Source organism: Motacilla alba, chromosome 2 (assembly GCF_015832195.1).
Source record: "Motacilla alba alba isolate MOTALB_02 chromosome 2, Motacilla_alba_V1.0_pri, whole genome shotgun sequence".
Taxonomy (NCBI): Eukaryota; Metazoa; Chordata; class Aves; order Passeriformes; family Motacillidae; genus Motacilla; species Motacilla alba.
In genome coordinates this window covers 49,806,058-49,832,567 of record NC_052017.1, presented here as the reverse complement: position 1 = coordinate 49,832,567, position 26,510 = coordinate 49,806,058, and the positions used below count along the sequence as shown (strand labels likewise).

Here is a 26,510-nt window from a genome sequence, read left to right as displayed (position 1 = left end):
CTTGGCCCACTGTCTGATCAGTAAAGATGAAAACAGGGGAAAGACAACAAAACTTTCTTTTTCATAATTGACATTAAATTTGCAAAAATAATTTGAGAAAGGGCCCATTTCATGGAATATATGGCTACCCTGATCTCAGCACTGACATTAAGCTAGTCCTTTACTGTCAGAAAATTTCCATGGATCATTAAGAGTGTTTCTGTCATGGTTTAATCCCAGAGAGCAGCCAAGCCCCACAGAGCCAATTGCTCTCTTCCCCACCAGTGGGACTGGGGAGAGAGTTGGAAAGGTAAAGCCCAGAAAACGTGTGGGTTTAAAGAAAAACAGTTTAGTAAGGAAAGAAAAAGCTGTACACACAAGCAAAGCAAAACAGAGGATTAATTCAATGCTTTCCATGGGCAGGCAGGTGTTCAGCCATCTCAAGCAGAGCAGAGCCCCATCACATGTAACAGTGACTTGGGAAGACAAACAGCATCACTCCAAACATTCCCTCTTCCTCCTTCTTCCCCCCTACTTTATATACTGAGCATGATGTCACATGGTCTGGAACATCCCTTTGGTCAGTTTGGGTCACTTGTCCTGGCTGTGTCTCCTCCAAATCTCCCGTGCACCCTCAGCCTCCTGTCCAGCATACAAAAACATCTCTGTATTATCAAACCTGTATTCAGCACAAATACAAAACACAGCCCCATACTAGCTGCTGTGAAGAAAATTAACTCTACTCCAGCCCAAACCAGCACAATTTTGAAAGAAATGTTCAAACCTGTTAACCGTGATTCTTGATTTACAACGTGCTTAGTCCCATTACATTGCATTCTTTGAATACCTTTCACTTTAACCTACAGTATCTCAAAGAAGTCTGCCCCACTGTCTACATAATCTTCTTGCACAATATTTTTGGATTCATGATAGGAAAACCCAAATTAAAACACGTGTACCACTGTCATGAAAGCCAGCTCATGGACATAAGGCAGCTGGAAATTTCTGCTGTAATAAGTGTAATACTTAATTTACAAATAAGAGCATGTCTCACTGGAGATTTTATTTCAACATGATTTCTAACGACAACATTTGAACAGGCTGTAGACTTACAAGAAGACTTAGCTGCCACTGAAAAACAGATTCAAAGTAAACTATTTGCACTATATATGTTTTGCACCTGTCTAGACCCCAACCATGGAAACTTTTTATGGATATCATAAAAATATGGATAACTTTTTATGGATATCACAGTGGGTCTTGTGTTAAAAATATACTCTGCATTTACTGCCATATTTTTCTAAATTCTTAGGGTTTTTTTATAGTCATGTCCAATAGTGTGATATTGAAAGTGGAAAAATGTTTTTTACTATTCAAGATATTCTTATTTTGACCCTTAATAATATCTATAATTCTGTCATTTCCAGACTATACTGAGCAAAGATTTCCAGAGGACCAACTTCTCTCTATTTTTGCTTTATAATTTTGAAATTTACTTATATGGTCATTTTTGAAGGATGCTAAGATGCTTGCTTAAAAGCCCTGGGCCTGTAGAATATGTGTATATTTTAGATACTTTCTATTCCCCTGCCTTTCCCTTTACATGCCTATAGAGCTAGCAGAGCTATCCAGTATTTGTATTATACTCACAACTGTCATAAATGTTTAGAAACAAACTGTAACACACTATAATGAATTGGCCTTGTGCACCATATTTTATAAAAGTAAATTTTGTATATTTTTAAATGTAAATCCAAGTACTCATTCTCTGCTGGAATAGCCCCACTTAGATGACAAGTATGTAAGTGCAAAACCATAGAAGAAATAAAATCCAGAATTTCTCCAACATTTCTATGTGATACTCAGCCCATTAAAAATTGGCCAAACAGGGGCCAAGAACTTTTGCAGCATTTATAAACAAATCATCATTTCCTGCTGTTAACATGCATCCTCTGTTTTTAACTCAGAAGCCTACTCTTTCATTTTAGTTTCAAAAATTCCTGAGACGGGGAAAGGTTTGAAGTTGAATCAAGATCTTCAAATCGCCTGACAGGAGATTATCTCCCATATTCACATTAAGGAATTGCAGAGTCTTAGGGGTGTAATGGCTCAGGATGTTTAATTTGCTGTTAGCAGTACCAGCAGTACATGTGCTTGTTCCATATGACTGCAGTCAGAAAAAGAAGAGCATCAGAATTCAAACTGTTATCCAGATTAAATTCTTTTTACTTTTCATTTGAGTCAACTTCCAGATTTTCCATCAAAATGCAAGGTTCATTGCACTTTCTCAATGCTAGACCTGAATAGCTTTATCATAACCAACCTCATTAATTCAGCAGGAGCAACTTCTCCAAAAACATGACATTTCTATGGAAACCTGGAGAAAGTTCCTCCTTCTGGCTTAGACGTGCTTTTCTGAAGCGCTGAATGAACTGGTGATTTCTTGGGCACGGTAACAATAAGAACAAATGTAACATTGCAAAGATATAAACTACATGAAGAGTGACTGAGCATGATCCAGACTGTAAGTCTGACATCAGTATGTGAAGCTGAAATGGTTTCCCCATTACCATGTCTTAAGAGAATGAAATTAAACAATAAGGACTTTGCTTGTTTCCTGATTTTCTATACTGCAAAGTCCTTAGCAAATGAGCTACAATAATTGCCAGCCTTCTGTAATAAATCTACATTTAATTACCAGTTTGACAGGTTATAGAAGTGTTAAAAGAAGCTGGCAAATTCAGAACAAGAAGGTTTATCAAGCTACCCTTATTTTCTTTGTTGTTTAACCCAATCCTAAACAAAGTAGTGTTTCAAGATTTTCTAAACAGTTGGCTAAATTATCATGCACTGAACAACTTAAAAAGCAATGTAGAGATAAATTATTTCATAAAAAGTATTATTTAATTTTTTTACTTCTACCAGCATTCCTGTCAGTAAGGGTATTTGATTTCCATTTACATGCTTTGGAATCTGAGATGGGGCTTTATTATGTTTTCTTCATCAAACCAAAACAACATTAGTTACACCATCAAATTTTCAGAAAGGTTTTGTTTAAAAATCCATTTCCAGATGGTCTCTGTGATATGAAGGCAATCATGCATGAAACAACAGATTCACTATGGTAAATATGTTTATTTACTTATATATTTACTGTGGATTTTTAGGACAGATGCAAGGTTGTTGTTATTTTATAGTGTATTTTATTGTTGAAGTCGCTTTGTATCAGTGACGAACGAGTAGAATTTAAGGAATAAAATTATCATGTTCACATTTTTAGTAGGTCAGAAAATAAATGTATCCCAAACTGTCTCTTTCAAAAGGATATTTTAGGGAATTTGGGAAAACACAGTAAGTCCTCAATAGAATTAGTTTCATATTCAAATTACTTAGTTTTTTATTTACTAATTTTTATATCAAATCCCTTGTGGTAATTATATTAAAAATAGTTTCATTTTAGATCATAATTTAGGTTTTGGGTTTTGTTTTCCTCATTTCTCTCTAGAACAACAAATGATAGTTCTGTAGAGTGCTATTTTTTTAAAAGTAGCATCCATTCACAGAGGCATTTCTTGACATGCTGGCCTTTCAAGAATTACAGCAGAGCAACTAGTTCTGGCAACTTTTCTGTAATGTGTGTATGCTCTGTAAATTAGTGTGTTCTATAAAATTAGTGTTTAGAATAAAGCACTCAAATTTAATTTTTTTTTTGTTCTTGTTTTTGGAGAGAGGAGGGGTTTATCAGCAGATGTCAAATAGCTAACTGAAATTATGGATTCTCTAAATGAGAATAGGCTCTCTAAGATGGCTTGGCCCCATCAGTCCCCAACCAGTGTCCAGGCCACCAGCAGGGGTGCAGGTGTCAGCAGCTTCTCCTGTCATAGGCAGAACGGGGTGCTCAGCTGTGTTTAACTGACAGTGTCACAAGGCCTTTGGTGAGAGTGACCTGAGTGATTTATCACAATTCAGCTTATGAGTTGCATAGTTCAATCATCTATCTTCATAAAATGCTGGTGACAGCCTCTACTGTGCATCAGAATGTTGCTAACCCAAGTATGATGCAAAGATAATATGTTTTCATGATTTATTGCCTGTGGGTCCTGTAATTACTAATTATGCATATGACAGACCACCTAATGCATAAAATGCAGCAGAAAATCTGCAATGAAAAATTATAATAGCAGTGCAGATCAAGTTCCTATTGAAAAGAAATTTTACGGTAAGGAGGGAGATGAAATTTTCTGACCCCAAAAAAAAAATATTTGCATTAGGAATTTTTAATAAAACTGCAGAAAAGGAAAAAAAAATCTACTAGATTTTAACCTCTCTCTTTTCCATTGTGGTCTCACTTCTTATTTAAAAACTAATTGAATTATTAACAGGGGAGTGGACAGAAAAAAAAAATGGAAAAGACACCATAATTAAATACAATTCATGAACTGTCACCTTATTCCTAAGTATCACAGACAGACTAAACTATTATTTTCCTAATCTTTTCAGCTAAGACAAAATTTCTGGTAAAATTTATTTTTCTTTGCCTACTATAACAAAGACAAAATTAAATGAATATAAAGACATTGGTGAAGTAAAAAGCAATAATAAAGTGGTTATTACAATTGTCTGGTCAGCAAAGAGCTTAAAAAACTTACGAAGGGAGTGTTAGTACTGTAAGAAAAATGTTGATTTGTTAGAATCTTTCATTTTCCCCCTTAACAAAATGCCTGAAGGAAAAAGAAACAAAAAACTAAATTGCAATCTATATACAACCTTCATACTTGAGTTAGAGTCTTTGACTTAAGTGCCTTCTTTAAAAATTTAAAAAAATAAATTTTATAAAAATTCTATAAAAACTTACCTACTCTATAAACTGCTGGTCCTTTTATTCACACAAAGAGCGATGCAGATGCAGGAGTGGAGCCGCATTTCAGGGCAGAAGTTTGTTCTAACAACTTACTTGATTCTCAGGAGTTATAATTTAGGTTGATTCCCTCACTGTTAGAACAGATTCAGTAATTATGAGTGGGTACAGTGTATGTAACCTGAGTTGGGAGCAATTTTTTTATCATGAAATCTAGTAACAATGGTGACTGGGAAGAGTGAGCGCCTCTCCATTACAAGGATTATCACAAGCTGGTAGGTGGAAAGAATACTGCAGCTCATCTAATCCAGCTCCATGAAAATTTGGGGTTTTCTGTATGTTGGCTTAGATTCTCATCTGGTACATATACCTGGAAGTTCAAGACTTCAGCAGAGGCATTTTTAATTAGTTCACCATCACAATTTCCTCATCAGTGACATTAACCCCAGCTGAACTCCCTGTACCAAAAGGACAAAGAGGTATTCGTGTGGCTCTTTAACACTTATAGTTATTATTATTATTTCTGAGACATATGTTTTTATAGTTGTAATGATAACATCACAGTTTGAGATCTATCAATCCCTCTGATACTGACTAGCAGATACTTGTATCATGTGCATATGAGTATGCATCAGTGTGTTTCTCCCATGTCAGCACTCCTAGTGTCCTATGAATTATATTGACAGGGATGCTCTGTTCCTGGCTCTCCTCTCTTACAGCCAAAGGATTCATTCTGCATTTCAAAGGTAGCTCGTCTAGGACCCAGCACTGTAACAGTGCTTAGCTCTGATCTCACTGCTGTGCTGAAAGATCCACTACTGTGTGGCTGCATTTGAAAGAACTGCCTTTTCTCTCTCACTGGGTGTGAAGTCATTCCTCATTTTCCAGGAGTCTGGGGAAGCTCCACTGACATTCACAGTTCATCTAATGCTGTGTTAAGGAGCAGCAAAATAGGGCACTGTTTATTTGAAGAATAGATGGTCTGATACCTTTTCAAAGGTGTGAGGTTGTCATTTAAACAATGTATTCCTCTTCAACAACCCCTAGTGAAAAATGCTCGTGAGAGGGAATGCTGCCGTATCAAACTGGCAGGGAAGCAGAGGAGCTGGAGGCATTTTCAAGTTTCTTCATTTAGAACTTCTTTTATGCTGAAAGGCTGTTTTTATTAGATACTTTCTCATAAATAAACACAGGAAATACACTGTTAAAATGCAGGACGGAGTAATGGACAGAGTCAGAGTACAGGCGGTCTTGATACTGAGATCTAACTCGCAGTATCCAACAGCAGTCTGTGAAAAGCAATATTCAGTAAAATGTAAAGCAGTCGTACAATGCTAGCATTTTAAATTATGTTTTTATGGTTTTCTTAGAAAACCACTCCCCAAGATCCAAATATTTTTATTGTGTCTGCCCTTGAGACAGAATATATTTTATGTTTACCTGCTTTGGGCTCTTAACAAAGAAAATAGAATGTATAATAACAATATTGTCCTGTACAGACGGGACAAGAGGACACAGCCTCAAGCTGTGCCAGATGAGGTTCAGACTGGATATCAGGAAGAGCATTTCCACTGAAACTGTGTTTAAACATTGGAACAGGATGCCCAGGGAGATGGTGATGTCATTATCTCTGGAAGTATTCAAGGAACAACTGGAAATGATACTTAGTGTTGTGGTTTAGCTGCACAGTCAAAGGATGAACTCCATGATCGTGGAGGTCTTTACCAGCCTTAGTGATTCTATGATTCTATTAAAAAATATCTTTAAATTAAGGAAGCAGATCATTTGAAATTATCATCATTTTAAGACTTTATTGTTCTTCGCTAAGAATGTTATAGTGTATTTTTCTCTGTCAGCTTTCTGGTTTTGAAAAACATACACCTATTTAACACAACAGAAAAAGGGATCTGTGACAGCAAATACGTGCAAATTATGGAGAAAATATTTTATTCTTGGAGCAAGGAGCGTCTTGGACTTCTCCACTGCAGAGTGCTATGGCAGGGTTTTATCACTTTTTCCTTAGGGATTTTGATGGAAGAGAACAGGCTGTTTTCTTTTCAAATCAAGATCCCGGTGTCCGAAGCAAATGATTTCAACATTTTAGACCTGGCTCTGTCTTCAGTAGCAAGCAGTGCAGCACAATAGGAGTGAACAGCAGAGCAGAACAGTTCATGCTGAGACCTCAAAGTCCATGCAAAGTCATTTGCACATGAGACTGGAGTTTGTGAGTTTGGGCTTAGCTCGATCTGGAGAAAATACAGCCCTCAGGCATGGAGACTTTTTCTAATACAAAACAAAGTCCACTGTGAGGGGATAACTGCAAGATTTGCTCTATACACACACTTCAGCAACAAGCTAAAACCACAATTCAGTTTGCATGTAAACCTTTACCTCCGCCTCTATAGGACCCTGGTTCATGCACAAAACTGTCTTCTGCTGCGCAGAGTTCTCTGCATTTGTTTTTGGCTGCAGAACTGGTCTGCAGCAAGATTAAGTCCAGCCCCAATGTGTCACTAACAGGGTTTCAACCACCCCATGGAAAGTCATTCAAAGAAAATCAATTTTCATATGTTTGGTTCTGGCAGTGAAGTATTCCAGGTTAAAAAAAAAAAAGGCTTTAAATAAAAAATTGTTTAATGTAGCTTGATTTGAATGAAAAAGAGATCACGGACAAACACTAATAAATTGGTCATTGGTATTTGCTAGATAATGCCAACATTTAGTAATTTTTTTCTGGAGGGAGCAATGGGTTTGCTTTTTCTACAGTTCATGTCTCTGGAACAGAGGCAGAGGTATGAGCAAATCCTTGTATAAAGTTCTATATTTCATTTAGAAGAAAAAATTACAATGTTTCTCCTATTTGTTGTGAGGGCCCTATATGCAATGAAGACAAAACTAGAAACAGAATTTTTGTATAATAGTATTAAGTTACAAAAGAGGGCTGCTATGCAAATTTCCTTTCAAAAGCTCTGGAGCCTAGAGCTTTCTGTATCTTCTAAGCAGGATCATAGTGAAAGTGCTACAGGAAGCATTGCCAAATGAGCAACATAAAAACTGATTTTGTGTACCACAAGTTAAGTGATAAAGCTCAGTCACTTCTTCCATCATATACTTCAAACTCTCAGTCATGCATTGATGACCACAAAAGATGCATTGAAAGAACTGTTTGGATACCTGAGACATGTTTAGGCTTCACTTTGCCAGAGTACTTTAAGATGTGCACAGCTTTTATACCCTTGAGTAATCTCCTACTAAAAAATGGGTTTTTTTAATACTCTTGTTGATTCAGAGCCCAGGCTGGTAAGTTTGTCTCCAGCATTTAAAATATCAAAACAATGTTACACTTGATTTTAGCTGTTGGTCAGAAAATATCAATTTCCTTTTAGTTCCATGGAATTTTTTCTGCTTTTTCTGTACCTGCTTTTTTCTTACCAACAAAACCCTCTGCACCGAGTTATGTTTGTAATTAAGTATGCTGCTTACACCAAAGTGAATGTGTTTAAATTGGGAACTAGTGAGAAAATCCAGGGAAATACCACTAGTCTGTGCTTCTGAATCTTCCCTGAATACTTTAGTATTGTGAAATTAAAAGTTACAAATTCACTTTCCTCCTCTGTCTGGAATATCTACTTATTTTATTTTTTTATATTGTTTAGCCAGCATGAATGTGCCAAGAATAAGAACTTTCTCTGTCATGGTTTTGTAGGCATCTGAACTTGATTAGTCCAAAGATAAGTCAAAATACTGATGTTTAGTTGCTCTATTGTTTTCAAATTTAGCCCTTCAAATAATAAATATACAGTAAATATAAATAATACTAGTGATACAAAAGGGTTTCAAATTCAGAAAGGCCTTCCCAAATAAAGTTAAATGAAGTATGACAGAATAATAGCCACAAAACAAGTATCTTAAAGTTTCATAAGATGGAATGTACTGGTTAGCTCACTTATCGAAATATTAAGATGCTTAGCATATAAAAATAATAATTCAGTGCAGTATGGTATCTAGCAGATGATGATTAAAATTATAAAATGAAGTTAAAGATTTGTAAGTATAATGATGTTTCTAGATGGTTTACTTCTTATAATTTACAAGGAAAAAGAGAAAACAATTTTCCAGAAAAAAAAATCTGGAGGTTTCTTTTATAAAGTGTGCATGTAGGATAAAGTGGGGTTAAATTGCCAGATTTGATAATGATTACTGAAATTGCTTGACTCCTAATAATAGATCATATTTTGCATTAGCAGTTCTTAGTTTTAAGTAAAGAAAGCTGATTTTGTTCTAGGTGCTCTTAGATGTAAATAAATGTCTTCAAGCCTCAATGATGATTGTCTGGGTATGGGGGACAATGTTTTAAGGTAATTATAGTGTTGCCAGCTAAAAGGCAGATAAAGCTAGATGCTGCTTTGCAAATAGTTTTGGGGAGTTCAGAACAGTTATGCTAAATAATAAGTAATATGCTAAGTTAGCATTTTTATATATATTTTTATAATACTCTAAGTTTTATTAGAGATGGTCACTCACAGATAATGTGTGACCATTGCCTGTTTCTTAGTAAGGATTAATCCAGGAGCTATTCGTGGAGGTGATTGCCAATGAGCAGGTGTCTTATGCAATTCTAGGGCACAGATTGCATTTTGAGAGCCAACATTTTCTGTTGTGATATTGACTGGAATAGAGGAAGAGGGCAGTGGCAAAAGTTGTGTTTGATCTCTAACAGTATTCTTTCTGCAAGCCAAAACACATATCAATATCCTAATTTCCAAGTGTATGTATTTTCATGTCTAAGGCAAAATTTAAAAATTTAATTTTATTTTTTTAATGAGAATAAAGAATGCATGAAGAACAGAACACAGAGGAGAGAAAAATGCTCTGCTTAAAAAGCTAAAGTTATTTCAGAAGTTGCACAAAATTCTACAAGTGTCTAAACTTATAATTTGCAATTATTTTTTTTCTGTTGTTCAAGTGCAAACATTATTTTATCTGGTTTTTATTACTTTTTAGTAAGAGACAGAAAAAAAAGAAGTCTCTATGAATTTTACCATTATTTGCCATGTTTATGGTTCATTACATTAAAATCACTAGTAGCCAAGCCTTTTAAAAGAATATGTTGAATACCATAAAGACTCTGAAGCATTGTAGATTTATGTATTTGTTGTATTTTCTGTTTCCCACACAACAGTATTAACTGTGGAAACAAGAAAATTACCTGACCTTTCAAAATCGCATTCTATACATACAAGGCTAGAGATGCATGTAAAGCTGAATTCTCATTTTTTCTCTTCTGGTATTAACTTGCAGAGCAAAACCAGTGTAAATTAGATATCACCAACAGGCAAAATTGGAACATTTTTCCAACTACTCACCTTAAAAAAGAACTCAGAGCTTAAACATGAGGACAATATTTAACATAGCTGTTTTGTTTCTGTTGGAGAACAAGGTTTTCCATCATCAAAATACCTTTAAGGACTGTATTTTACTCTGTCTTATCTTACTGCTCATCGAGATAGCCAAAAAATTAATAAAAACTAAAATAAAAATATATTTTCTTAATAAAAACTCATAAAACAGATTATATACTTAGATAGCTTATTGAAGAAACTATCTAAAATATTATTTTAGGAGGAGCTGTGATTTTGCTTTTCCAGATTAAAATAACAATTAACTAAATACAGAAGAAGCACAGATCATGTAATTCCATCTGGTGAATATATTTTATCTTTTTCTGATTGGATATTCATGGCATATACTGCTGTATATTTGAACACAGCTGAGTGTTTCAAACCAAACATTGTTGGCTTTTTTTCTTGTAGTCAGAAATACTAGTGCAAAGTTGTACTGAGTTGGTGAGGGATTAGCCATGAATAACAATTACACCACCATCATGAAACATGGTTCTGTCTGGCTATAGTGAAAGCAATAACAAACCTTTTCCTCTGCCTTCAGGCTGAGTATTGAGGGCTTCATCTCCTAGTAGAATATGCAAGAAATTACAATACAGAATTTTTTCTACAGCAGTGGGAACTAACAACCCATAGGCAGCTGCATAGCCTTGCAGTTGCTTCAGTGCTTCATGGAGATAATGATAATATTCTTTCCTTGTTTTCTTCTTTACATTTAAACTGAATTTTGTGTTACAGTCCTACATCAAAATTAAGACAAGGTTCTGTTCTGATCTGGCAGATGTTATAGAGTTAACTTCAGAAGAATTTTGTCCATGTGCATCACTAGACTGTATAAGCTAGCTCTCATTAGTGGACATTGCATGGGTCAGTACTTTTTAAAGGAAGATTTGATCACACAAGGTTATCCATAGAAGAATTTGAGACTTTTGCTACTATAGTTTTCCCTGAGGCAAAACTCAACCAGATGTCATCTTTCTGAATTCTCCATTATGTATTAAACCCTTGCACTTTTTTAGTATTCGTTAATCTAGTTCTTCTTCCATGTCTGTAATAAGCAAAACATCTGTTTCTTCTTGTTCAATCAAAGTGCCTAACTCAAGAGTCCTACTTTTAGAATAATGTCATTTAAATAGAAAACCTACATAGAGAGAATGCATTTCATTAAGATATTTAATTTCCATATGAAACCATCTTTTCCAGAACTCAGTAGGGAATTTGTGGTGGCAGCAATATGTATTTCTTTTTTTTTATTTTTTTTATTTTTTTCCTCTAAACTTGCATACCAAAAAAGACTAAGAAGAAAAGGAATGCAAATAAATATATGTATCAGCTCAGATGAGGAAATTAAACTGCAATGAGAAACCATCATTGTGCATTTTGGATGTAGGTCATCCTAGACTTTCCAGTTAAAAATTCTTTTGTTGTAAGGAGACATGATCTACTCTTACTAATGAGTCTTGGTTTACAGAAAGATCTCAGCAAGCAAAAATAATCCTTATATACATGAGGGTTGTATTAAAATATTACAGTAGAAACAGGTCATGCAGTGATACAAATTTATCCCCTAAAATATGTATATATAGAATATATCATATATCTCAATAATAATTTAAGTTCCTGACACAAATCATTGTGCCATTTATAAAGGAGGGTTATCACTACTGCTGCTAATACACATAAATAAAAAATCAGGTAAAAACAGTGGCAGAGATAAAAGGTGCTTTTAGTGTTTTGACTGGGGAGCACAATTCTGTAAGGACAATAGTGAGTATTTGCTGAGTAGTAATGAGCAATCCTCATTAGCATTCATCAGTAAACTCCACAGGAAAAAATGTACCAGTAAGTTTTCTAAGCAAACATAAAATTGTACAAGAATTTTTGAGACAACTTTGAGCCAGAACAGTTGGGAATATTACTGTCATACTGCAAAGCTCTGTGAGGATGGGTAATATCTTTAGCTAAGTAAACAGCCTTAAAATATGATTATTTTGTATCAATACACTGAAGAGTTCATAAAACAGAAACAGTGTCATCTTTCAGGGACTGATAGGAATGATGCTAACTTGTAGGGGCAGATATTTTTAATATAGTCAAAACAACAATGCTTCTTCAATCATGCCTCTAGCAAGCAGCCTACAGACAGCAGTGTGTCCCCTTAGTATATCTTGCTAAATGCTGTGCACACAGAGAGAATGCATGAAATCACTTCTGATCTTAACCTGCAGCTCTCCTCATGCTCTCATTTCCTGATCTGCTCAGGAGAACCACCTGCTCTGCTCATCCACCTTCCCTCCACCAGCTTTTTGCCTTGAGTCATTGTAATGCTCAGTTTCTCAGCATGCTGCTGGTGAGCTTGGGGGGGTTTTCCCTTCACTGCACATGGGGACAGCATGGTACAAACACAAAATACAAACAGATTAAAATAACTGAAGTATTTTGCATCTCATGCCATATTTAACTTAAAAAAAACTATTTTCATTAGTACTTTCAGTTCATTCTTTTATGAAGGAGCATCCTCAAGAGGTGAGGATGGTGAGCTTAGCCTTGTTATATGAAATACAGTGAATTTCCAATTTCATAGCACAGTCATCTGTCTCTAGTTCCATCAGTTGTCATGGTGGGTTCTCTCCCTCCCACTCCTCAACAGGGCAAGGGGAGAAAATAGGACTGAGAAGTTCATGGAGTGAGATAAAGACTCATGGAGTGAGATAAAGACAGGGAGAACATGTACCAATTACAGTTGCAAGCAAAACAATCTCGGCCTGTGAAAATTAATTTAATTCATTGCCAATTAAAGTAGATAGTGAGAAACAAAGGCAATCATTAAAACAACACCTTTCTTCCTCCTTCTTCTTGAAGCTCAGCTTCCTCAGTCACAACTCTTCTACATCCTGTTCCTGAGCAGCACAGGAGGGCATTCAGGGGTAAGACCAGGACTCTGCTGCTCCTGCTCTCTTGAGCTGTTGCTCTGCTCTGGTGGCCAGAGCTCTCTTCCCTGCTTCCACTTTCCCTTGGAGCTGGCAGGGCCATTTCTGCCCCATTTTCCCTCACCTCTCCCTGCCTGGGGCTGAGGGGCTTGGCTGTGAGACCTTGTTGTCTCATATACTGCTGTGTCTTGGTTTCTGCAATATCCCCCTTTCCAGAGAGTGTTTTAGATAATACCTCCCTTTGTGATGAACAGCTCCTGCCACTGCTTTCATGCTCTGTGTTTTAATAGCCAATTCTTAATTTTTGTCCAGGAGTCTCTAGTGATTGTTATTCAGTTCAAGGTACTACTAAATACCTCGATAAAAATATAAAATAGATTTTTTTAATATTAGGTCATCTCAGGCTGGAAAATTGGGGTTTTAAGTATGTTCTGATAAGCTTCCATTGTAGTAGCACATGCTGTAACAATTTTGATTTGGAAGTCTATGAAAAATTGTGTATCTTTCTTTCTTAGTTTATTATCAATGAAAATTAATTTTATCTGGGTTATCATTATATGTTTTTTCAGTTCCTTCTTTTTCAAATGTAATGAAAATAGGAAAAGAGCTTACAAACAGGAAGAAAAATTCCCTCATATTTGGTATCTTAAGTCTTTTATCTGTACTTACTCTAGATTGAATAATCTTATAAGCTTTAGTAGTAACATTTCTTACTGATATATTTTCAAGAGGCTTCCACCACTTTTATTCATACCAATGAATTTTCTGAGAATATTATGAAAAGAGTACCCTGTTTTATTTCACAACTTGATCTCATATTTTAAACAAAAATGTGAAAACACTAGGAAGAATATTCATCAAATTTTTAGGTATATCTCTTTGCTGAGACTATTGTTCTTCGTTCATAGAAGGTAACATCCTTTTGAATATTTTGAAAAGGTGTGTTGCATTGTACTTCTACTGACATTTTGTTTTTCACTTAATTTTAGGAACAGCTTATTACATTGCATTGTGCTTATTTTGGCAAATGACATTTTGCTAAGATGACTTTATCTAGGTGGGGAAAATATTGCTTGTGAGAGGTGCCATAACTTGCAGTTTGCTTTTACTACATTGTTTGCTTCTCACTTGCTGACCCAGCATAACCTGTCTGCACAGAAATGAATAGAACAAACCAGCACCCTTTGGCAGTTTTAATGTGCCAGTCAAACTGGCTTTCTGCCAGCTGCTGGAGACAACACTAGAAGCATATAAATTCTGTGGGTTTTAAAATACCTGAATGAATGAACAATTCCATCTTCTTCACTGCTGCCAGTATTTGGAAGATGGTGCTCCCATAAGACTGTGGGGTTTTCATACATTTACTGGTTTTGAAGTTCCTCTGTGATAACATCTTCCGCTGTCTTCCTCTTCTCTGAGTAGCCCTACGTCCCAATTAGCTGTGAATTCACCACCTATGTGAGCCTTTTCCCCTCCTATTTTTACTTTCCCTTTTCTTGGAAATATCTAAAATAATACATGCCTAACATGAGTATGTTGTGCCCTTTGGCATTCTTACTCACTGTAGTTAAATGGATGAATTGATATCTTTTCCTTCTAAGCTTAATCATGGAAGCAATTAAGACATATTCTTTATCAGTATAATGCAGAATATGGCCTTTTGATAGGAAAGGGGAGTGATAACATCTGTAGTTAGATACTGTTCTGCCTGTGAGCATGGACACTTCAGTAGTTCCAAGACTTGTATTTATGAGATAATGTGGATTTCTTTGTAATTGTTACTTTAGTAACAATACCTCATTATCCCACTAAAAGGATTTCATTTCTGTAGTAACCTTTATTAAACCTTATATAATGAGCCTGTGAAAGAGACACGCAAACCACATAGAGAGAATTAATATTGGAGTAAGTAAAATGTTGCAATGTTTTGGTTTTTTTTTGTTCTTCATAGGCTCTGGTCTCAATGATGGGCAGTGGCATGAAGTTCGATTCCTGGCTAAGGAAAATTTTGCTGTCCTCACCATTGATGGCGATGAAGCTTCAGCTGTTCGAACTAACAGCCCTCTACAAGTCAAGACGGGAGAAAAATATTTCTTTGGAGGTAAAAAAATATCAAAACAAATACATGCCTAAAGTGCTGTTGTCTTTTAATGTATATAATAGGTGAAATGGAGTTCAGGATGTAATTCATTTATGTGTATCTTATTATGGGGTAAAAGCCTAGGTGTACAAGACTAAACTTAATTTCATGTCCAATATATCTTGGAATGATTTCTTACATCTCTGAACATTTCAGAGAAAGGGGATTCTTAATATTTTAAACTAAAGGCTCCAAGTAGAGAAATAAACTTAACTTTTTAAGTTTGAAATCCTGAAGAGGAACAAAATAAATCATTGTTCAGACAGTCCTGATTTTTTTGCTGATTTTTAAGCACTGTCATGATTGTGAATAATTGAGAAGCTCTCATAGGTTGAAGCCTTAGACTGTTCAGTATTTTTGTTTGGTGACAGTCCATATACTAAAGAGGGGTGTTTAAAAATTGTGTCTTTGATATTTATTGTGCTTGATCTTCTATGATAGCATTATGAAAATCAAAAAAAATCATCAAAAGTCTTGGATTTTTAAAATTGACATTTAAATTTCTATATTAAAAAGTGTGTTTGTGTGTCAAAAATATTTTTGATCCGTAAAAAAGGCAGGTTCCACTTTTGAAGTGTGCCACACATTTGAGGTTTAGCATGAATTCTTCAGACAGAGAACACAAACTTTAAAAGTAGAATTTATCAGTGTCAAGAATTGATTTCTTTAAAACCTACAAGATGCATGTCTAATAAAAATAAAATATGAATGTGATACTATAAATAGTCATAAGATTACCCAATGAATGGAAAAATTAGTGTTACATGAAGTACTCTAAATAGAAAGGGAAAACAGTAATTTCAAGGTTGTTTGCATTTCATTGTTATCAAATTAAAGGTCTGTCACGAGAGTTAAACTTCCTTTTGCTGTAATATGCCAATTTTTCAATATCCATAATTCAGCTAATATTGTATTTTTAGCCTATTGCCTCACATAAGTGTTCTAGTATAGCCAGTTTCCACATGCTAAAGTGTGGAAATTATTTTGTTGTCAAAACATAGTATGTTCAATTTGTCAGAACAGTCTGTGACATTCTAATTAAATGATGTTATTAAGCACACATAGGAGACAATGAGAAGAAATGCTGTACATAATATATCAAGTGTTAAATTCTGTTAATTTTGATAATTAAAATGCCCTAGATCACTATTAGGTTTCTGGAGACAGATTGACTGATTTCTTCTGAAATGTCTTTTACCTTTGTTTCTCTCTGTATGAGGGACAGATTGCCTAGATTATCCAGGTAGCTTTTGTACCCTTTCTCAGTCAAAAGTCAGGTTGATTTGTTGTCATTTCAGTTAGACTATGAAATTTGCTTGATTTGTTATTTTTGACCTGTACTTTCTGATTCCACCATTCTTACATAAAAAACAAGCATGCATGCGGATATTGTTCCAGTGGGATATGAAAGTCAATCATGAAATCCCTGAAGTCTCATTCCCACATCTGTTCATGCAAATACCTGGTCCTGTTACACAAATTATGGGATGTTTGTTTTTCCTTAGTATCTTTTGTCCTCTGAAAGGTCTTCTGGAGGTATGTCAAAAGAACAGTGGCGTCCTAACCTTCATGTCCCAAGTTTATTTCAAAATCTGCATTTGCAACACTTAACTCACTCACCTAAACTGTCAGAATCTGTGAATCTGAGGTAGCTTATCTTATAGAACCCATTTTTAATATTATGTTCCCACATAAATATTTCTATGTAAATGTATGTTATTTATGTATATATAAATAATATATTAAAGACTGCAACTTAAAGAGAGTCTTTTGGATGCATATTAGAAGCTTATTATTCCTAATCTTTATATTCATCACCTGCAACTTATAAGGCAAAGGTATTTTTGTTCTGTTCCCTCCAAATGTACATGTTCCTCCTTACTTGTATTTAGAAGCACTCCAAGTCATGGCTTTAAACAAATAACATTTGCCAAGAGTATGTAGAGAAGGACCTCAAAAATTTGGGCCAGGTGGTAATCAAAGACATTTTTATTAATTTCCTTAGGAATAAGTTCAGATAAGAAAGCATCAAACACTTCTCTGCTGCAAATACACATACTTGTTTAGGAAGTGATAGCTTCTCGAATTCAGAGGGCAGTAACTAGCCACACAATGCTAGATATCTAGTAGAAATAATTATCAATTCTTTAGTGATGATATGTTTTCATTGTGAAAATGAATCTAGATTTCTTTGCTAAAGCATTGAATATGATAGTTGCAGATACTTACACTGTTAAACCTTTGTATTTTGAAATATAAACATGTATAACAGACGCAGAAGTTAAATGATGAGGTTTAAAGATAGCAATATTATGATATTCATCCAATCCTACTGCTATATTTCTTGGCCTTTCTAAATACTGAGGAAACTCAGTCCATTGAATTTGTGTTTGGAGAGGTTATACAGCATTTCTAGCCTGGTCTGAACACTCTTTGATGGCCTACTTCATCTTTGAAGGAGCTACTATATGTTTGCAAGTGTTTTGTTCTCCAATCTTTCCATTTCTCTGATTCCAAAATAAACGAGCCTCTTTATTTTCCTGTTTCTTGGTGTCAATACAACAGATGTGTGCTATAGGGAATGTTATTGTCTTTGCTGAAGAAAAGATTTAGAAGTTGCATTTCAGCACTGCAGTACAATATTTTCTCAAAAATGCTTACGGTTGACCAGCACAGCCAAATTTTTAAAACATATGCAGTAACATTTGACTAAAGGAGATGCAGAAATCAGAATACTTTGTGACGACTGCTGTAGAACTAACTGTTCTAGTTTTGAAAAACTAGAAAAGTACTTAGTACATTTACTAGTAAGTAAATTATAAGAGTATTATTTTCTCTGTCAGAAAAATGTTATGTTCAGTACTGTTAAAATCTTTTTTCCCCTTGCTTTCTGCCTCTCCAGTGCCATCTCCCAGGAATACTGAGAGCCTCCCAAGGGAGACAGTAGTGATGTTTTATTCAAGCCTAAAGAGTAAGGGGAAGCTGTGTAAGATGAGCCATTTCTGTAGATTGTGTGAAGTGTGGGAGGGTGGGTGCTAATTGCCTATTACCCTTCTGTATAACTTATTTTCTGCCCACTGGTTTTATTTTTCTTCTTTTTCTTCTCTTGAATTTGTGTTTTTGGAAAGAAGTGAATTTCTCTTCCCTACTAAGCTCTAGAGAATGTTTCTTTGTTGTTTCCAATTATCTGCATAAAACAAAGAAACAGAACAGAGGAAGTGAATCACAGAGTGAGAATGAGTCCATTAACCTCATTTGCACTGTTGGAGATAAAGGGCTTTTGTGAAGCATCCTAAGCTTTCACCAAACCACCTAATAGCTGCCTGATGTCCACAGGAAATATTTGATTAGAGACACAATTTTGACTTGTTTCTATGGCATTTTTTTTCAATTGTATCTACTTTTCCTCTCCTTTTCATTGGCAAGGATGTGAGAGTTTTTTGTATGAGTGCTAAATTTTCATTGAGATCAAAGGTATGCTGTGAGCATTAGTCAATCCACTCTGTGCTGCTTTTTCTGACAAGTAAAGATGAAAGGAATATGGAGTAAGTTTCCTCTGGGACACCAGTCTGGGGTGTATAGAAAGTCCTCCCTTTCTCTGCAAAACACATGAAGTCTAGTTCCTAGAGTTGAACTCATTTTGAAAAGTTGTGTTGGTCTAAAAATATGTAAATCAGAGGTGATGGAAGGAGGAGGAAATTTTAGGAGAAAAATTACCTTCCTATGTTTCACATTTCCAGGACTCTTCTGTGAACATTCCCTTCTTAAAGATCTTTGTGTGGTGTGTCTAAATTTTTCATTGTTACCCATTGTTATAATTGTGTGGATTGTTTTCATTAACAGCTTTTACAGTTATGCCAACAGTTCCTAGGTAGTGTCACTGACATTTTAAAAGCATCTGAAGTATCATAATTGCAAGTATTATCAGATAGAAAGGGGTCACTTTGGGTTTTTTTTGGGGGGGAGGGTATGTCTGTGTAGGTCAAATTCAAACTTGTTCAGCAAAACCAAAATTGAGTTTTTATGTGTCACAACAAATAAATGAGACCCAGCTAATGGCAATTCATGTTATCTGTTACCTAAAAAATAAAAAAGTCCCAGCTGACTTCATTCCTGCAAGTCTGAAAGTTCTTGCATATAAATAAGTAACAATGTTTGGCTGAATTTGTATTTTTGCCCATCATTTCTGCAGACTTTTGTATGTTAGGGCTTCAGTTTTTGCTGCCCATTTGTTGTTTCTGGTGGTTTGGATTTTCTTTTGCCTATATGACCACAAGACAGGATGCTCAAATTTTCATTTCTTGTAAAAAGAGTCTTGAGTGTGTTTTGAAATCTATCTTCTCATGATCATAACTCTGCTGTAAACTCACATACAATTCCATAAGGAGAACACATAGGAAATTCCAAGTAACTCAGGGTATAATGTGATTTTTGTATGTCTTCAACATTCATCTTCAGGTATTCTCCCAAGTCAGACCTATGAAATAATGGTAAACAAATGAAATGGAAATAAAAGGATTGGAATAGGTCATATATTTTAACAGCCCTCATACCTTGGATTGTTAAATCTGGAATGTTTATAAGTCAATACATGAGTAAAGAATGCAGATATGCAAAATTTATAAACATGAGCAAAGAAAGGAAGTGCTTGTAACAAGTAAAAGAAAAAATTAGATGGCAGGCAATTATAAACCTCTCTCTGGTATTTAGTACATGATTGAAATTCTTTATTATTTCATCATCTCACTTGTACTATGAATGAGGAAACACAACTGAGTACATATTCCCTTTATACAACTGACAGAACTGAAGGGAGTTGATCATCATTTCCCATTAACTCTTTGAGATTTATGCTTTTTTCATCATTTTAAATTTTTGTTTATTTCATTCAGAGAATTTGAAGGTTATAAAAATGAGACCAAGTAAAATAATAGTGACTTTCTGTGATTAATTTTCAGTAATGTCAGTGATGTCAATATGCCAATCCACCAACACATTTTATTCAACAGTACAAGCAGAAATACTGGAGATAGATTGATGTCCTGAAGAAAAACAGGTGCAGGCAGAAAGCTGGTACAATGTGCAAGAAGCAAATAAAAGATGAAATGCATGGTAATGGCAGTTTAGGAATGTATGTATGGGGGCATGAGTCTTGCTGGAATAACGTCAGCTTTTGAGTAAAGGTCTATTAAATATGAGAAATGTCTATCCACTGAAATATAAATGGATGAAGTCTTGAAAAGTGCTCTCCTTGTTACAACATAAATCTCTTGTTAAGCTGAAGATTTTAGCCACAGAATATATATCTAGAAATTTCTCAAAAAATAAAGCATAGGAACTTAATCTCTTACTTTATTTTCTTCGAAGCACTAAAGCAAATGTTTGTGTGCTGCAGAAAAGAGAACATCAAATTTTTCAATACATTTTCTTTACTCTTACTGTCATTTAAAACCAAGAAAGAACAAATGAGGAAGAATGTATACCAGAGAAAGTAAACCTGCATGGACAGGGTAAGGACTAAATTGACTTTGTGGAACTCTATTGTCTCTAACTCTGTAAGTGTATTATTAATTTCCTTTTTCACTAAGTAGAGTCATCATACTGTTCCCTGAGTCTTTGTCTGAAGCAAATTGTTCCAGTGTCCGAATATTAAAGAAAATTAAAATAAAAATAGGGGAAATTCCCTATCAACTACAGATCTTGATTCCAAACAGAAAGAAAAGGGGCTTGTAAAAATTGCCCACTCTTCTTCTAAAGGAAACAGTTTTGGAGAAGGAAATTTCTGTTGAAGACTCAGAGGAAAGGTGTTGGACACACACTCAAAAAGGGAAAATTGTACCTGTGTTCTATATGGCCCTCCTTTATTCGATTTATTAGGCCAAGCAACAAGGTTTTTGGTACCAGTAAGTGAAAAAAGTACTGATAGGAGGGGAAGGGCAGGCATTTCAAGAAGCAGTGAAAGTTGGTAGGAATGTTAACCAGTACTTATCACTAGTCAGTACTGATTAGAGCTCTATGGTTTCAGAGCACTTAAAGCAATGTAGTCTGTTGATGGCACTAGGAATCACAACTGTGTCTGTATGAGTGTCTTAAACTGTGATGTGAAAAATAAACACATATGCTTTTCTGTTGTGTGAAAATAATCATACTTCTAAGTAGTGGAGAATGCTAATTAATGCTGGAATAACACTTCCACCAACTTTAACTATTTCTCAAGGGTATCTTGGCTAGGTTTATGCATGTGCTTATTGTCCACAGCCAAGATTCAACAAATCTACACAGGAAAAAAATAATAGAAACGAGAAAAGGTAAATTACTGGTGCCATTAATAAGCCATACTGTTTTCAGAGGCTTTCCTTTCTTTGGGGAGTGACTTACTGATGCTCCTCAGTGGATTTTCCATAGCAAAATCTGTGATATTCCTCTTTAAAATCATAGGATCATAGAATCACAGAATGGCTTGGATTGGAAGGGAAGATCAGTGTAGCTCCAACCCTTCTGTCCTGGGCAGTGGTATGTTCCACTAGACCGGATTGCTGAGAGCCCCATCCAGCCTGGTCTTAAACACTTCCAGGGACAGGACCTCCACAACTTTTCTGGGTAACCTGTCGTAGTGTCTCACCACCCTCACAGTAAGGAAATTCTTCCTAATATCTGATCTAAACCTCCTCTCTTTCAGTTTGAAGCCATTTCTCCTCTTTCTTGTAAAGGATCCCTCTCCATATTCCTTGTAGGCTCCCTTCAGGTACTGGAAAGCCACAATTAGGTCGCCAGTAAGCCTCCTATTTCCAGGCTGAAAAATCCAGTCCTCTCAGCCTTTTAGCATGCGAGAGGTGGTCAATCCCTCTGATCACCTTGGTGACCTCCCTTTTTCCTCCCACACCTCTAAACATAGGACAAATTTTCAGTCACATTTCAATGTTTTAAGTATGTAAATGAGCACCTGTTAATATTGTAAACAACCTTAGACAAAAAGTTGCCTTAATGCCATTGATTCTGGTGAAATTCAGACAACTGACTCATTTTTCAGAGAAATCTACTTATCTAGATGATTGTGAACATTAATAACTTTGAAATCTGATTTAATGAGTCATAAATGCATAACACGAGAAAGAAAACCAGATATCACCAAGTGTAGTGTTTCTGAAAGTGGGAGACAGAACAAAAATATGTTATTTAGAAAAAGGCCTGCCTGACTCATATGGTCTGAGTGGAGAATGGTTCTCAGCGCTGATTGTAAATTCTGTCACATATATGAAACCTGATTGGAGCTCCAATTATAATTACTATCTGCTGCTTCTACTATATAGGCAAGCTGCAGGTAGCCCTTTGTGTCTAGGGCTGCCAATTAAATCCTTGCATGCCTGCAGTCCCAGGTTGTAATCACCTTCTACTGAAGACAACAAATCTCATCATATAAAAGTGGCAGTCTACAGCTCTAACAAGAGCACTTATTAGTGATGCTTTTGTAAATCATGAAGCAGATTTTGAAGGCTTATATCTTCCAAAGAGAGAACTTTATTGAATCTCACAGTCAGTGGTGTAGATCTGATTTATCTGCATAAATTGGCAAAATGGAACCGTGAAGCTGAAAGAGAAGGTTTAAAGGCTTTTTTTTCCACTTACCAGCTAAACACTGAACTTACCTATATAGTACTTTGCAGCAGGAAGTACCAAGTTGGAGATGCACAAATCTACAGCATGGATTGCTGATGGCAACTGGATTACTTCCCAGTTTGCATTAAATTACCTTGTAAGTGTCAAAGTATGTCTGCTTTCAGTTTAATTGGGGGTGGAGAAGGTTTGATAATGCAGTACTGAATATTTAATATTTATGATATCTTTAGGGGGGAACTGGTGGTTAACCAGCTTATTCACTGAATGGCCACAATCCTTTGACACTCTTTTTTGGGTTTGTTTTTTTGTTGTTGTTGTTGTTTTGGTTTTTTTTTTTTTTTGGTTTGGTTTGGTTTGGTTTTTTGGTTTTTTTTTGGTTTTTTGGGTTTTTTTGTTTGTTTTGGTTTTTCTTGGGGGGGAATTGAGTTTTTTCCTTATGACAGAGCAATTTCTCTGAGGTAGAATTAATATAAATACTAACCATGAAGCTGTTAAAAACATCCTGTGTTTGTGAATGAAGAAAAGAAATATGAGACTTTTGAGAGATGATGGTCACTGTCAAGGTTATATTGCAAACTGGAGAAAGGAAAAGCTGGATTTGTTTCCATGGCAATAAAGAATACCCTTAGTCTCTTTGAGTTCATTGCCTATCATACAAAATGCATGCATAACTCTACTGAGAGTCCTGAGAAGTGATTTTACAGACTTTCTTCCTCTGGAGTGAGACCTGCATGCTTATCATTTGATCTAGTCCAACAAATCCAAGTGAGATTAGATGCTGTGGCTAGTAAAATACAATGACTGAAAATCCTTTGGTAAGCAAACTTCTATTTATCAATAAAAACACGTCACATAGCGGTGCTGTGTGTAGCAGTGTGCATGATATTTTTGTATTTGTGTAGGAAGTATTTTGCTTTAGTCTATAACAGGAAAAATACTCTCTAGAGGGCACTAAGGATATTTTCTTGTGAATCTTTTTTTTTTTTTTCCAAGCAGATGATGAAAAAAGAAGCAAGCTCTAGTGGTGCTTGAAAATGCTTCATCTGCTCTTCATACTTAAGTTTTATTGTTCTTACTGACCAGACTTCCTAAAACACTTTCCATACTTGACATTTTTTAGTGAGTTTTTTGAAAACCATTTTTTATATTTGATTCTGTAAGTTTGGATATTTCTGTGGAGCTTCAGAGTAAATGGTGTTTTTTTGTAATTACTCAGGCCTTTTGTGGTTTCACTTGCATCATAATAAAATGGAGTAGAATTTTGGAATAAGATGTTCAAATCCCATATTCCCATGATTTTTAGTAATGGGAACAGGTTTCACAGAGTTGACCTTCTTGTATTTTTTTATAGTCTCTTATTTATGCTCATTGTCTTTGCTATTCGTGTTCCCCATTGACTTGATAAGAGCTTTTCCATGTCTTTTATTTTTTTCTGATTGCACATTCACTAATGCCTCTTATTAAGAACTTTGCGAAGGACAGGGGTAAACACAACTGTAAAGGAAGAGCCTTTTATTATTTGAATGTCTTAAAAATCATGGAGTGAGTAAACAGTACTCATGCTGATAATGACTCAGTTACTCTGTGGATGCTTGATGAAAAATCTTGAGATAGCACAAAGATGGAATACTGCATATCTTGATGCATGTTGAAGAAAGGTCACTGAGGAATTATACAACTGGAATAATAAATGAAGCTTAAATCTTTCTGAGAATAGTACGGCTCTTTTTTGTCAGTTATATATTCCTATTTCATTTTAAAAGAGATTTTATTATATTTATGATCTCAACAAAAGTCAAATAGGACAGGTTTTTATAAATGCATTACGTGATCTTTTCAAGAATCCTACAAATATTAACAAAAAGACTGTAGTCATATCTCATGTTTGTGGCCAGAAATATAAAAATATCAAATCCACCTATCATTTGGTAAAGTGTAATTCTTTTTTAGTCAAAAATTGCTTTTGATATGTGCCATCAGCCACTGGGATGATTCTACAAAATGACACAACCACATGTGTATACATGTGCACTCATTAAAAATGTGTTCAACAGAACTAATTTTATTTAGAGCTTCAGCATTTCAAAGTTCAAAGAAAGATGCAAAATCTATTCTTGGTACAGTTCACATGTAGGAAAAAAATTCCTCAATGTCATACAAGCATGTGAAATTTGAAGAGTTTTGGATTTGTCTCTGTTCCATACTTGAACCTGTAGTAGGCAAGTACTTAGTAGATTATGCCCCCTGCAAGGTCTTTTCAGCTTTTCACTGATAACATTCGGAGTTATATTCAGGCACTGTAGCTGACACTCAAAAAATTGATTTGGCTTGCATACATGCTTCATATAATTAATATTGTGGCATCTGAATGACCCAATAATTTAAAATTAATAAAGACAGATCTTCAAAAGTCACATTTGATTGAGAAAGCAAAAAATACTGCAACCAAGGATCTCCATGGAAATTTTGCAGTAAAACTTTCCTTAATTGGGTCAAAGAAGTTTGCCATGATTCTAATATCTTCTGAAAGTATTCATTATAACTCTGCTATTGCAAATGTATTAGCAGTTAGTGTAGATTACATTCTATTCTTTAGTTGAGTGTATTTGAGAAAGACTCTGACTAATGAATGTATTCTCAGCACATCATTATAGCGAGGCAGCTATCCAAGTCATTGTATTTCTCCTTTCAGGTTTGTTTTCAGAGTCAAGAACAAATGTGTGTGCACTCTGATGGAATTTCAGAACTAATTCAGATTTTACTGAGCTGAAAAAAGGTAATCCTTTAAAGAGGGTGATACCAACATTCAGAGAGCATTCTTAAAGAAATTTGTTTCATCCAACGTCTTTTTTACTCTTTGGAGTGTGACATACAGAGCATTCTTCCTTACCCATAATTTTTTGTGAAACTGCTCTGAAACTGGTCTCATTTTAAAAATTCACTCCATTTTCTGCCTTGCTATTTCAGGAGATGCAGGGGCAGGAAGAATCTGATTATTAGCAGTTTCAGAAACAGCCTTAGAGTTTACTGCTCTACAGATCACAATGATTTGGACTCACATTTCTAATCTTATTGATCTGCAGTTTCATTAACTTTCAACATCTCAGAAGCTTGCAAACTGTTTGTAAGAAGTTCTTGCTTAGTGAAATAAATAGAAGAATTTTGTTTTCATCATAAGCTTAAGACTATTTCAAAAAACCTTTGCTTATAATGAAAATAAAAGAGGAATTCTACAAAGTGCATGGACCATTCAAAAATAAAATTAAATACAAACTATATTGTTATGTGTAAAGAGTTTACACTAAAAATATATATTGGAAAGAAAAAAAGCATATGCCCAATTTTAAAAAGAGTTGCATGAGTGTATCCCATTCCCTTTTCCTGCATCCCATAGTCAGACCCACCAGAGATGGATGCTTTAGTCTGCATGAATTTTATGATAGTGTTTTAGTTTTCTGCTTCAGTCAAAGTTTTTCTTCATTAATGCAGCCTACCACTCTTAAATATGTTGTGTTACAGTGAACCATCATTTATAATTTTTAAATTATTATGTTCCATTGTTAAAATTCAAATTTCCTAAATAT

At 35.1% G+C, this 26,510-nt stretch overlaps 1 protein-coding gene across 1 annotated transcript in view; it reads left to right on the top strand.

Annotated features, from left to right (window-relative positions):
* CNTNAP2 (contactin associated protein 2) overlaps window positions 1-26,510 on the top strand; it is a 1,019,478-nt gene that overhangs the window by 549,647 nt on the left and 443,321 nt on the right. Inside the window, exon 9 of the mRNA XM_038163912.1 lies at window positions 15,121-15,270. Within this exon, the coding sequence (XP_038019840.1) occupies window positions 15,121-15,270 (150 nt within the window). The remainder of the gene's footprint in view (window positions 1-15,120; window positions 15,271-26,510) is intronic.